Below are 12656 nucleotides of genomic sequence, written 5' to 3' on the forward strand. Positions count from 1 at the left end.
CTGGAAAACCAGTTCAGACCCATTCTGTTGCACAGATATGTGATGCAGTCAGATATAGATCAGAAAGAGGAGACCCTTATTGTCCCTATATTTCAATGACACCTTCTCTATGCAAACTGTCGTGGAAGACTAACTGAACTACATATACAGCTCTCAAAGTCTATTCTACAGATTTCATTACTGCATACAAGGTGAAATTTTATCTGCAGCTACATCTCACAAGAGAACAGAAATGTATTTCTGTCTTTATAGGAAGAAATATCCTTAATTTAATGCAAGTAGAACTCCAGTAATAATGATTAAGCTTGGTATCATCTTCACTTACACAGCACTATTCATCTAAGATCAAGTGCTTTAAATAGGTGGAAAAGCATTGCTTCCCATTCCTAAATTCAATGCTTCTCACAATTTTGTTCAGCCAGCTTTGACCAGCTGGAGAGCCTCTTTGTCATGGTAGGCACTTTTGGTAGAATTTTTACTAAAGAGCTAAGCAGCCTTTAAAATCAGACTTGTACTGGTCACACTAATTAGTGAACTCTTCTGAAGACTGGAACAACACTGTTTTTAGGCCACAAGACTTGAAATGGCTTCTTCAGTGCACTGAAGGAGTTAGCAAGGAAATGCACCTTACTAGAAGGTTCTTCATACAGTTCCCTGAAAATTTTGCCTGTGTTAAGACAGTAGGAGTTGCCCAGAATGACCATGGTGAAACAGCTAATCTAATTATATAGCCCATCTATTTCACCAAGGAGCTCATTAAGTAGAACATAACCATTGTCACAAGCTCACTGTCCTAATGCCTCCATTCAACGATCAGAGGTCTTGGAAATTGAATTTTTGATAAGGAAAAGTATGCAAATTGACAAGTCAGTTCAAGTTGACTTGTCCCATCAAAGTTGGTACAGATGGCAAAAATACTACCTGGCTTTGTTTGAGGTAGTCCTGGGGAGCAAACAAAACCTGATGTTCAGTTCGTGCTGGCTTACTCCTTAGTTCCATTTCCAGGTTAGGATGAGCAACTCTTGCAGGTAGCTTCACTGTTAGACTCATCAGGGCTTTCTGGCTGAACTCCATGCTGGTGTAGTCACTCAAGAGTGGTACCGTAATGGAAATGATTCCTTCTTTTTCACTTGTTACCGTTTTTTCAGGGATTTCTTTGTGTCTTATATTTATGTCTATGTTATTGGTAGATTCTTTTGACTGACAGGTGTCACACTTCCTGACTTCTACACCATCCGTAAAGTGCTCTAACTTCAAGGGAACTTTTGCTTCATGCTCTATGACATAAAGGCTGGTAGTATCATTGTCTGTCATGGCCTGAAGCAGTGACTTTGAAATGGGTTTCCAATTCGTCTGCAAGGCAAAAGGAGAAAGTATAATTTCAATAAATTACCATAGCAAAGTGCAATTGGCTATTCACTGAAATAAATATCAGAAGAATAAAGCTAAGAGATAGCCTGGTCTTGCCTATATAATATGGCTAACTGATACGTTTTAACTCATCTACATTGGTTTTATAAACATGAGTGAGAATATTTATTTCCCTAAACCTGGTCTCTAAATTGGAGAGATATATATATTCAATGGGTGGACAAGGAATTGGCCTGAAAGTCACACCCAGAGAGTGGTGATCAATGGATCTATGTCCAAATGGAGACCGGTGGCAGGTGGTATACCTCAGGGGTACCTCAGGGGTCTGTCCTTGGACCAGTACTGTTTAATATCTTCATCAACAACATGGACAGTGGGATCGAGTGCACCCTCAGCAAGTTTGCAGATGACACCAAGCTGAGTGGTGCAGTTAACACACCAGAAGGAAGGGATGCCATCCAAAAGGACCTGGACAGGCTTGAGAAGTGAGCTCACATGAACCTAATGAGGTTCAGCAAGTCTAAACGCAGGGTGCTGCACCTGGACCAGGGTAACCCCTGATGTGAATACAGACTAGGAGAAGAGCTCATTGAAAGCAGCCCTGCAGAGAAGGACTTGGGGGTTCTGGTGAATGAAAAGCTTGGCATGAGACGAGAGTATGAGCTTGTAGTCCAGAAGCCAACTGCATCCTGGGCTGCACCAACAGAGGAGTGGCCAGCAGGTGGAGGTAGGGGATTGTCCCCCTCTGCTCTGCCCTTGTGAGGCCCCACCTGCAGTGCTGCATCCAGGGCTGGGGCCCCCAGCACAAGAAGGACATGGGGCTGTTAGAGCAAGTCCAGAAGAGGGACATGAAGTTGGTCAGAAGACTGGAGCACCTCTCCTATGAAAAAAGGCTGAGAGAGCTGAGGCTCCAGACTACAGAAGAGAAGGCTCTGGGATGACCTCACTGCAGCCTTTCAATACTTAAAGGGCTATTATATAAAGGATGGAGAAGGACTCTTTCCTTGGGTAGATAATGACAAGACAAGGGGGAATGGTTTTAAACTAAAAGAAGGGAGATTTAGATTAGAGGTTAGGAAGAAATTTTTTACTCAGAGAGTGGTGAGGCACTGAAACAGGTTGCCCAGAGAGGTTGTGGATGCCCCATCCCCGGAGGTGTTTAAGACAAGGTTAGAGGAGACCCTGAGCAACCTAGTGGGTTGTGTCCCTGTCTATGGCAGGGGAGGTGGAGCTAGATGATCGCTGGGGTCCCTTCCAACGCAAGACATTCTGTAATTCTATTATTAATAATTATGCAAAGTTTTTCTTGCTTTTCTGTATACTAGGGAGAAAATGCAGCGCTGATAAAATGTAGGTTTCAGGATGTACTGTTCTGAGACACAGCTTTCAAAAAGTTTTACCAATGTGCTACTACAAAAAGGCAGCAGCTTGAACAGCAGCCAAAACAACTTTTGATGTAAACCTCAGCATACAGTTTGTTACTCATCTTAATGCCATGCTGCGATCTAAGTATACCCTGGGTTACAAGCTTTTGCAAATTCTGGATCGTTAAATGGAGAACCATTTGCAATGCCAAGCATCTTTATTTTCCACTTCGATTGTTTTTCTGGGCTTCCCCACCCTTGCTGTAATATTTTAAAAATTATGGCCAGGATGGTATGTTCTGTGACATACATACTAGCCTCTGCTTTTAACTCCTCAGTTGCCCTAAACTTGTTTAAACTCTTACAGTTCTTTTGCAAGATATAAATAGGGATGTATTTTTATTTACTTTTTTCCTATAATTTCTGTTCTGACCTGGAAAACGAGTGCGCTGTTCTTTGGAGTCTCAGCAATCCTGCATAAAATATCAGTATTTTTTCTAAATGGCACTTGTAATGGGATGAGCAGACCCCCTCTGCACAGTCAGCATTTGTCTTGTTTTGAATAAAGACTCGTGTGATATGTACCTGCACAATCATGTTCATTATGAACAGCATCCCTGATGCTATACCTAACAAATCTAAAGTAAGCTCTGTGTGAGCTTTTGTCTTTTATAATCATGGGTAAGAAGAAAAAGCATCAGTGATAGACTTTCCATCTCCCAGGACCAACACGGGCTGACAAAGCAGGACAAGGTTCTGTTCCCACCTCTGAGATCCTGAGTAGTTACAATATCAAAGCACATTCTGTGCCAACCTTTGCATGCTTACAGAAATCTTCTTGACTCCTGCTGCCTTGGGCTCATGTCCTCAAATTACAACTGAGGCCCCTTTCATCTACTTCTCTTTACCCGTTACAACACAGCACTATGCCCTCACCATGCCTGCAGTCTCACTAATGTGTACAAGAGTGTTTGCAGCTCCTACTAGAAAACAGACTGTTCCTACGTAATTAAATGTGAAAAACAAGAAAGGACAGATTTCAGATTTTTTGTTTGTTTGTTATACAAAGGAAAAAAGCAATGCTGATCTGCAACTAACCTTTTGATTACCAGCTGCCTGTCAGCACCTTCTTAAATTTCCTAGCTAATGGTTTCATTCTGGTGTCCTATATTTGGACTGTGTCTGGCTGTAGATACCTTCCAGCTTCTGGTCTGGTCTTAAATTGTGCTCTTGCCTTCTCCTATCTGAATATGTAACGTTGAACTCTCCGGATCCTGACTTCAGCTCAGCTTGACAATGGCATATGTTTCCTGTTATCAGTTTAATGCTTGAGAACAAGGAATTGATGCATTTCTACCTCTACTTGTCAGGATCCACGGAGAAATGTGTATTTCACTTGGTCATTTATGGAGGCTAGCTTTTTTCTGCTACACTTTTGTCCTAAATAGATAGACCTCTGCTTTGCTAAAGCTCACATTGTTTTCTTGAGAAACTAGATCTAGAAGTGTGAAACTAAGTTCAGGTCTGCCAGGAAAGTCAAAAATATATTAAAAGGAAAGCAGCACAGGTTCCTGTTCTAAAGACACGATGGTTGGCAGCCTGAGACTTGGAAGATAAACTGAGATGTCCAAAAACTGGAGCAGAAGCACTTCTTATTCAAAAGAAGGAGGCAAACAGAGGAAGGTGGAAGGAAGGTCACTAATAGGCAAAAATGATTAACATGGTTTCTAGCTAACTTCCAGGCTCTTTGTTAGTCCTGAAATTCAGGTAGCTTTACTGAAACACATGGGAAATCATTGGGTAGGGTAAGGTTTGAACATGCTACTGAACTATGGTGCCTCTTGACTAACAGATGCCTCCTCAGACAGCTACCAGCTGACAAGCCAAAGCCCTGGATTGCTCCAGAAGCACGTAGAGACTGAAGGGTGAAGACTGGATTCCAGAAAATACCTTATACATTAGGCCACAATGTATTACTTATTCTCTACTTTGAGTAATGTGTTCAATTATCAGTTCCAATTGTTGAAAAGTGACTGAATATGAGAACTGAACAATTCCCTTTACATTACCACTCCCCCAATTCAACTTTTTCTTATTCTTTTAACAACCATGCCTTTAAGTATGCTCTACTAAAAGTCTCTGTCTGAACAACTCCCCAGTGTCCTGTATTTCTAATGTTACCCTTGTTTCCCAATTGTTGCAATTAGACATTTATTAGGCTGTAGTGTGAAAACAAAACAAAACAAAACAAAACACTAGTGTTGGTGATTAATAAGTCAGAAAGATCTCCCTTGTGCATTTTTTCACATCATCGGAATAGTACTTGCCATGTCTTGTATTGCACTGCTGTTTCTTGGATTCGGTACACTGGGCCAGCATGATATTTTCAACCTGCAAATAAATATTTTAAGTTTACTGTCAGGTTAATTGATTTACATTTCCTATACATTTAAATTAACTGCCATTCCTACCTACATTTTATTGGTATTTTCATGACCATCAAAAAAGATGTTCTACAATGATTATTAACCACACTGCCAATTAAGAAACGAAGGCCAAGCTTGTTAGTCTGTATTGAACTGCTGAATTAGTGAAGTAAACACCGCCCAACAAACAAACAAACAAACAACAACAACAAAAAAAAACACAACACAACAAAACAAAAACAAAACAAACAAAAATACAGATTTCTAGCTTTCATGCTGTTTTGGAGGAGGCTGTCCCTGGGACCTGCATGCTGGGATGGGGACAGCAATGTGGCTCCTGCTCTTCCTTCACGGTCTGAGTTGAGCTCTTTCTGGGACAGGTTACAGTCTCACCATTTCATCTGATGCAAGCATAAACATAACTCTACCAAACTGTTTCTGCCACAGCTGTAGATGAAGGGATAATCCTCAACAACCTGCTGTAAAATCAAAATCCACGTTTGTTTCAGAGCTTCATCCTCCCAGGTTGGGGGTTGTAAAGCACAGCAGGGTTCAGAGTGGAGCCATTCATATTGGTTTCATCTGGCTGCTTGTCTGCAGCCCTCTGGTCAGAGGGTTGGACTTTCCAGCTCCTTCCTTGAACTCAGGGGCTCAGAAAGAGCAAAACTTGCAGCATGCCACGAGGCTCTTCAGCATCCTATGGCTGTCACCACCATTGGGGTACATGCAGAGGAGGCCCTGGGGCTGCTGCTGAGAGCTTGGGTGAGAAGAAGCTGCCTTTCATCTTCCACACCAAAGGCATGAAGCAAGGGCTGCTTGTGAATGTCTGGAAAGCAGTGATGCTGGGCAGCCATGGCAGGGGCTGGGGCAAGGCCCAGCTGGCTCTTTCAGCACTGATCAGGCTGAGGTGAGGGGCTTTGTCCTCCCTGTCCCTTTCGGAGAGGACAGACCACAGTGGTAGTGTGCCCATCACTCCTGCCACCCTGGGGTGCTGGAGAGCATTACTCAGCATTTTCCAGCTGAGCTTCTCCCTGCCAGCAGCTGCTGTCAGAGCTGCACCAAGGGACCTTTGGGAAATGACTCATATCCATACAAAAAAAAAAAATCAAAAAAAAAAATCAACACATCTGTGAGAAACTGCACAAGGTTATCTAGGCCATCACCCTGCCTCTGTGCTGACTTCAGTGTTGTCTAGTCTTAGAGTCAAATCTAGACTTTATTAGAGGTCAGGTACTACGTCTTTGTTGAGGTGAAGCTTGCTGTGAAGTCTGATGCAGTAGATTTATCTGATCAGATTTATCTGATTTCTTCTCTGATCCTATGAAGAGGGTTTTTGTGTAGCTGGTTAGTCCCTTCTTAACAGCTTCAAATTCAGCATCTGAGGCTGGTGCTTTTTAAAGGGAGAAAAAAGGCAAGTGGCATTCTAGGATATCATAATAGTAATATGAATGGTTGTATGCAAATAAGCTTATGAGTAAATGAGCATTAAAACCAATTACTATGTAAGACATTTTTCTTTCAGTGTTAGTACATACATGTAATATTGCACCAGCACCTCATACTAATTTGAGGTAAGAGGACATCTTCCCTTGTCCATATCCTGTAGGTGCCCTTATTGCTCTCTCCTCTTCCTACTCATCCATTGATTTCTCCTTCCCATTATGGGTTGTATGTATAATTTGTACAGTTAACATCTGAATGGGCTTGCAGGGAAATGCTCAGATGGCAACATTGGTTTCAGTATGCTGGTGGAATTCACCTTTGTATTTCAATAGAAAATGCACGATCATCATTTAGGAATGAAAGAGTAAAATAATTAAATGTACTCTTTTTATTTCCTTATACATAGCCTATTTTCTACTGGGAGAAATGATCCATGCTCTTTTCAAGAATGTTTGAGACAGGAAGTAGTCAGGTAACTCTATCAAAAGTAAAAGATCATAGGTTTTTGACAAAGTATTTTAATCAGCTTGTTACTGGTTCGTAAATACTCTCATTGTGTAAATGAGTAGAGTGGCCTTTTTGTCTGGGGCTTTTGAATTGAGTGGCTTGCACGGACAAAGAAAAGCCAGTGTTATGAAACTTAGAGTTAAGTAAAAGTGAGGTATTGCTAATAGCATTATTCAATATTCAATTCTTACCTTTTAAACACCAGAGAACAAATCACATGTGCAAAAACTAAAACAAACACCATGCTGAAGAAAATGCCAATCATAAAACCTTCAAATTCTCCTTTATCTGATGGGAAAGAAAATAAAGAAAAGAAAGATGGAATCAAACTTATGGTATCAAGTATGAAGATTTTGTTTTATTGCCTTCACTAGAGAAATAGGCCAAACGTGAAATTTAACACATGTTCTGGTATTTCTGTAACTGAAATTTAGTTTAAACAAAATATGGGATTTCTCATACCGAGGCTTCCAATTATTTTTTTTTATTATTTTTAAGAGATCTTGATACATGCCAAGCTCTTAAATACACAATTCAAAAATAAACACTGTATAGTAAAAGAAGCATACCTACTTCCCATGTAAGTGAACTCTGGCTTGTTTAACAGGTCAGGCCTCCGCTGCAGGTCTGACTTGGTAGGAAATGATTTAATTGAAATTTACATTTAATGTGTCAGGATTTTTTTTTTATTATTTTTTTTTTTTTTTGTGGTCAAACTCCACCTGGTCATGCTAATAGTAACATATATTTATTTAGTAGATGACATGCTTCACCCATTTGGAATATTAAAATACTTTTATCCTCAGTCAGCCATTTTTCAGGCTTCACTATGTACCTGCATCCACTATTGCTCATGTTAACAGATCTGCTCATGTTATAGATCTCTCCACCAGCAACCCCAAGACAAAAGTTTCAAAATAACATCAGGAAAGTGTGGCCAGTGCATGGCTGTGTTGCTGATAAACCATGTTTGCAAAATGACTGCTTGCTATTTCTTTTCCCATATACTCTCCAGTAAAAAAGTTCTCTTTTAAAATTGAACAGCTCCTTAAGTTTGCTTAAAAAGGTATTTGAAAAGTTACAAATTGCTTTGTTGATGAAAAAGACTTTTATGACCAAGAAACCTGAGATTAAGTAACCTGTGAAATACTGGGGAGAAGTGGAAATAGTGAGTGTAATATTTAAATTCATTGTAATTACTTACATTTTAAAAATATTGCATTAACTCTGAAAGTCTTATCTTAACACATGTTCAATAGCATGGATGGAACAGAAATACTGCAGATACGCTCCAAGGGAAACACTTTGATTTATTGTGTTGTCAGGAGAAAGGATTTATGTGGAGAAAAAAAATGCTGATTTCAAAGCAGGTTTTTAATTTCTTCCCTGTTTCTTTCTTCATTGCACTTTTGACTCTTCAGTTGTTTGTATTAAATGAAAGGGATATAAATACAAAATTGCTGTAATGGTAAGAAACCATAAGAATCTGTGAATACCTCAAAGTACTCTTCCTGTGACAGGTATTATTTTAGCCTGTGCTTTTATTATTGTTTTGGGTTTTTCTTGTAGAAAGCTTCACTTGAGTGAAGCTATGGTCAAAATTAAAAAGGGTCTACATCAGTGTTATATTGTCTAATTGTTAATGTGTTAAAAATATTTGAGAGTCTATGTTTTAGCTAACACCAAAGTTACTCAAAACACCTTCTAGTCCTACAATCCAAATCATTTATGAAAACACTGAAAAGAACAAGTCCTAAATGATAGTCTTGGGGGATCCCACTGGTGACTAACTGACAGCCTCATGTAACCCCATTTACCACAACCCTCTGAGCCAGTTGTTCACCGACTGTATGATGTTTTTATCTAGCTGTATGCTGGACATCTTGTCCAGTAGTATCCTATGAGAAACTGTATCGAAAGCTTTACTGACATCTAAAAAGATCACATCATCTGGTTTCCCTTGATAACTAGATGGTTGATCTTATCATAAAAGGAAATTAAATTTGTTAAGCAGGACCTACCCCTTGTGAACCCATGTTGGCTGTGACCTATGACTGCATTGTCCCCCAGGTGTGTTTCAATAACTCCCAGAATAATCTTCTCCATAATTTTACCAGGGACTGATGTGAGACTGACAGGCCTGTTGTTACCAGGCCTGGTAAAAGTAAAGAAGTACTTTAGTTATTAGAAGAAAAAAAAAAAAAAAAAGATCTTATCAAGTGTCACCCACAGTAGGAACAATTGAAAGAGGGACTTTTTTATTGTTAATGGCTCAGAGGGCTAACTGGAAATCAGCTCTATGCAATTGCTCAGGATTTTGCCGAGAACAAAGACTACTGAACTTAACTAGTCACAGACAGACTATTTAAACTGGTGAAGTCTGTGATTGGAGTAAGCAGTAAATAAAGTTCTGTGAATAGCTAACATAAAAAAGGGCAGAAAATGTTTCAGAGATGAGAAACTGTAGCTAAGTCTTCTTTGTGTGTTAGGTAAAGAAATATAAGAGTTAAATAATATATACATAACTGTAAGAGAGGAACAATTTTGCATTTGCTATCAGTAAAGCAAGGATTGGGTAAGAGATCCTGTGCATGAGCACTTTTGTTACTCCTTGAAAAGCAGGGAAAAGAGAAGGTGAAGCAAATAGTTATTTATGTAATGGTGTATAAAGCCAAGATTGATGATGGGCAACACAGTAGCATAGGGCTTCTACAGTACCGTATTTTAGAGTACTGAAAGGTTGTGAAAGAGTTGGCAGTCCTTCTCCAGCATTAGTGAATCCCGAAATCTGCACACGGTAGATGGTCTTTTCCTTAAGTCCAGTCAGACGGTAACTTGTGGTAGAAGAGTTGACACTAGCAGCTGAAAACACAGTAGGAGTTAGGGTGTGAGGCAGTTAGGTGATCTCTGTTTGCTGAGTCTGTAACAATGCAGCTGACAGGGGAAAAGGCAAAATTTTTATGCCCTGATCCATATCAGGAGGAGGCCACTCTATGCAGGTTTTCTTTGGATTATTATAAGAGGTTATTATTCTCCAACATACTTGCATGCATTTTGATTCCAGGTATAAAAAGCTTGATTTTCTAACACACCAGGATGTCTTGGTGATATGTGCAGTAGACTGTGTATAATAGGCAATAGGCCTGATTTGCTGAACAGTGGTTTTCATGAATACTCCTGGCTGTAACAGTTGAAATAAGGACAGGTTTTCATAGCAGTAAGGGAATAATGTGTGTGTTAAGTCCTGTCTTTGACCATGGAAAGAGAAAAGCATCTGAACTGCCTGTAAACAATGACTGAACAAGATTTGCAAGACTAGACCTTTGCTTTACTCTCACTACTGTAATCACTAGTTATTCACCTTGGTCAATATCGATGCTATTACTTTAGTTTAGAAAAATGTCCATGTATTCTGCTTTATCTGCTTTTTAGGCCTCAGCCTTTCTTTCCAGATGGTGCAGTGTGTTTTCATCTAGTTAGAATTATTTAACCAACCAGTGCAGTAGAATACCTTCAACATGGCAGAATCACAGTGCAATACTGTATGAATGTAATGTCTCTGTATGAAACTTTTTTTTGTCATGACTCCGATTTACTCCCTTGTTCTGAGCAATGGACACTTACCCAGCCACTTTTTCCCTGATGAATCTGTGTAGCTGATTCTGTATCCCTGGAGAAAACCCAAACAGTCTTCAGCAGCTATTTCAGTCCACTTCACAAGTGCAGAATGCTTTGTGATATTAAGTATTGTCACATTAGTGGGGCCTGCCCTAGGAACTTAAAATTCAGAAAATAATTTAAGTTCTGCATTACTAGTTATGCAGTAGACATACAAGACTGAAACCTAGCTGCTGCCTGGAGAGATGCTTGGCTAATTGTCATAAATATTACATCAACGTTGGAGGAGAAAAGAGAAATCCCATAGAGTAAAACTGCCTCATCTTAACCTCTTGTGGCATCCCTGCCCATGGCAGGGGGGTTGGAACTAAATGATCTTTAAGGTTCCTTCCAACCCAAGCCAATCTGTTATTCTGTGGTTAAGCAATACCCAAGTAGGTAGAAAATATGCCTGACTCATTACAAACACTTTTACTCCAGCAGTCACAGCTGTATTCATTTCACGTTGCAATAGAAGACATCATTGAATTTGAATTGGAAAATCTGACTTTTGCCACTGTTAAACTTGAGCTACAAGGAGCAGTAACTCAGGGACCCTCTTTCAGTTATTCTGGTAATGTCATGTGTAATAATATCATTTCTATGGACCTGTCAGTAAGAAACAGCATGCAGGTCATTCACTGCAATTGCATCGCCGCTTAGGACCAAAGGCAGTGCTAACTGGAGAATGCTGTTAAGTCACCTGGAAAAGAAACATTGTGTAGGACTTTTTTTTTTTTTTCTTTTTTTCTGCAGATAGAACATAAAAAGAAATACAAGGGATGAGGTTATATAAAAGGGAGGAATACCTCCTTCAACTGAGTAAAAGTGGGTCACTCCAAAAGTCTTTTCATGTCTTGTGAAATTTTCACACTGACAAACATCAGATGCATGTACCGTTATTTTGTACAACTTATGTGGCTTCAAATTATCTGGAAAACAAATAAACGTATATCAGGTTTTACTGAAAAGTTATAAATGAAAAAAAAAAAAAGGAGGGAAGAAGGTCAACAAGTTTGTAGCTTTTCTATACAGCTCTTACTTTCTGAGCCTCAAAGCATAGTATAAATTTACAGTGCATTACACCAAGCACAAAGTATATGCATCATTTCTCATTTCCTCTAAACCCTTTATTAAAACTATTTCAAAAGCAGAACAAGATGTAACACTGTTTTGCTTTTAAAAGATGACATACTTACCTATAATGCTCTGGAAGGCTTAAGCTGCTGAATGAAAGGTATGAAACTGAAATGGCTGTAGAATCCTTAGTTCAAGGGCAGATATTCCTCCCCCCCCTCCCCCCCCCCAAAAAAAACTAGCATATTTAGAAGCAGGCAAAACAACTATATATAACATGGTGCAAATGTTGCAGGAGGACCAAGGAAAACATTACATTTATTAACATGAAATTGTAGTTAAATGTTCTCTGCTGTACATAAAAGACAGTTCTGAATGGTCTTTGCATTAGTCAACTACGTGATTTTAATAAAGATTTTGGATGACTATCCTTTAAACTGACCTCTGCCTGCAGATCTTCATGCCCGATTCGGTAACCAGAGTACTGGAGTTGAGAATTTGTGCTCTGACAAGTACAGTTATGGGGAAGAAAAACAATAGAGGGGAAAGTCTGTAACAGAGCAATTTGTATTTGAAGCTAAGTTTACCAAGGGGCTAGGGAAGCTTTTTTTTTCTCATACCACAGTGTTATCCAGCAGGTAGTGTACAGGTCTGCCTGAAATTTGGGGAAGGAGAGACCTCTTACCAACAACAGCAGCTTAGCTACATTTCTTCAGGATTTCCTCCACTTTGTTGTTTTGTAAAAATAGATGCTGCCTCAGTGCTGGACAAAGACACAAGGCATGCTTACCTGGATCCTCAGTTTGTTCTT

The 12656-nt window shown here is 39.6% G+C and overlaps 1 protein-coding gene across 1 annotated transcript in view; it reads right to left on the reverse strand.

Moving 5' to 3' along the window:
• Window positions 1–233: 233 nt before the first annotated feature.
• LOC137848260 (interleukin-6 receptor subunit beta-like) overlaps window positions 234–12656 on the reverse strand; it is a 36073-nt gene continuing 23650 nt past the window's right edge. Inside the window, exons 11-16 of the mRNA XM_068667272.1 lie at window positions 11578–11700; window positions 10736–10888; window positions 9830–9973; window positions 7303–7399; window positions 5063–5126; window positions 234–1353 (exon numbers count right to left, since the gene is read on the reverse strand). Coding sequence (XP_068523373.1) covers window positions 868–1353; window positions 5063–5126; window positions 7303–7399; window positions 9830–9973; window positions 10736–10888; window positions 11578–11700 — 1067 coding nt within the window. The 3' untranslated portion in view covers window positions 234–867. The remainder of the gene's footprint in view (window positions 1354–5062; window positions 5127–7302; window positions 7400–9829; window positions 9974–10735; window positions 10889–11577; window positions 11701–12656) is intronic.

This window comes from Anas acuta, chromosome Z (genome assembly GCF_963932015.1).
Source record: "Anas acuta chromosome Z, bAnaAcu1.1, whole genome shotgun sequence".
Classification (NCBI taxonomy): Eukaryota; Metazoa; Chordata; class Aves; order Anseriformes; family Anatidae; genus Anas; species Anas acuta.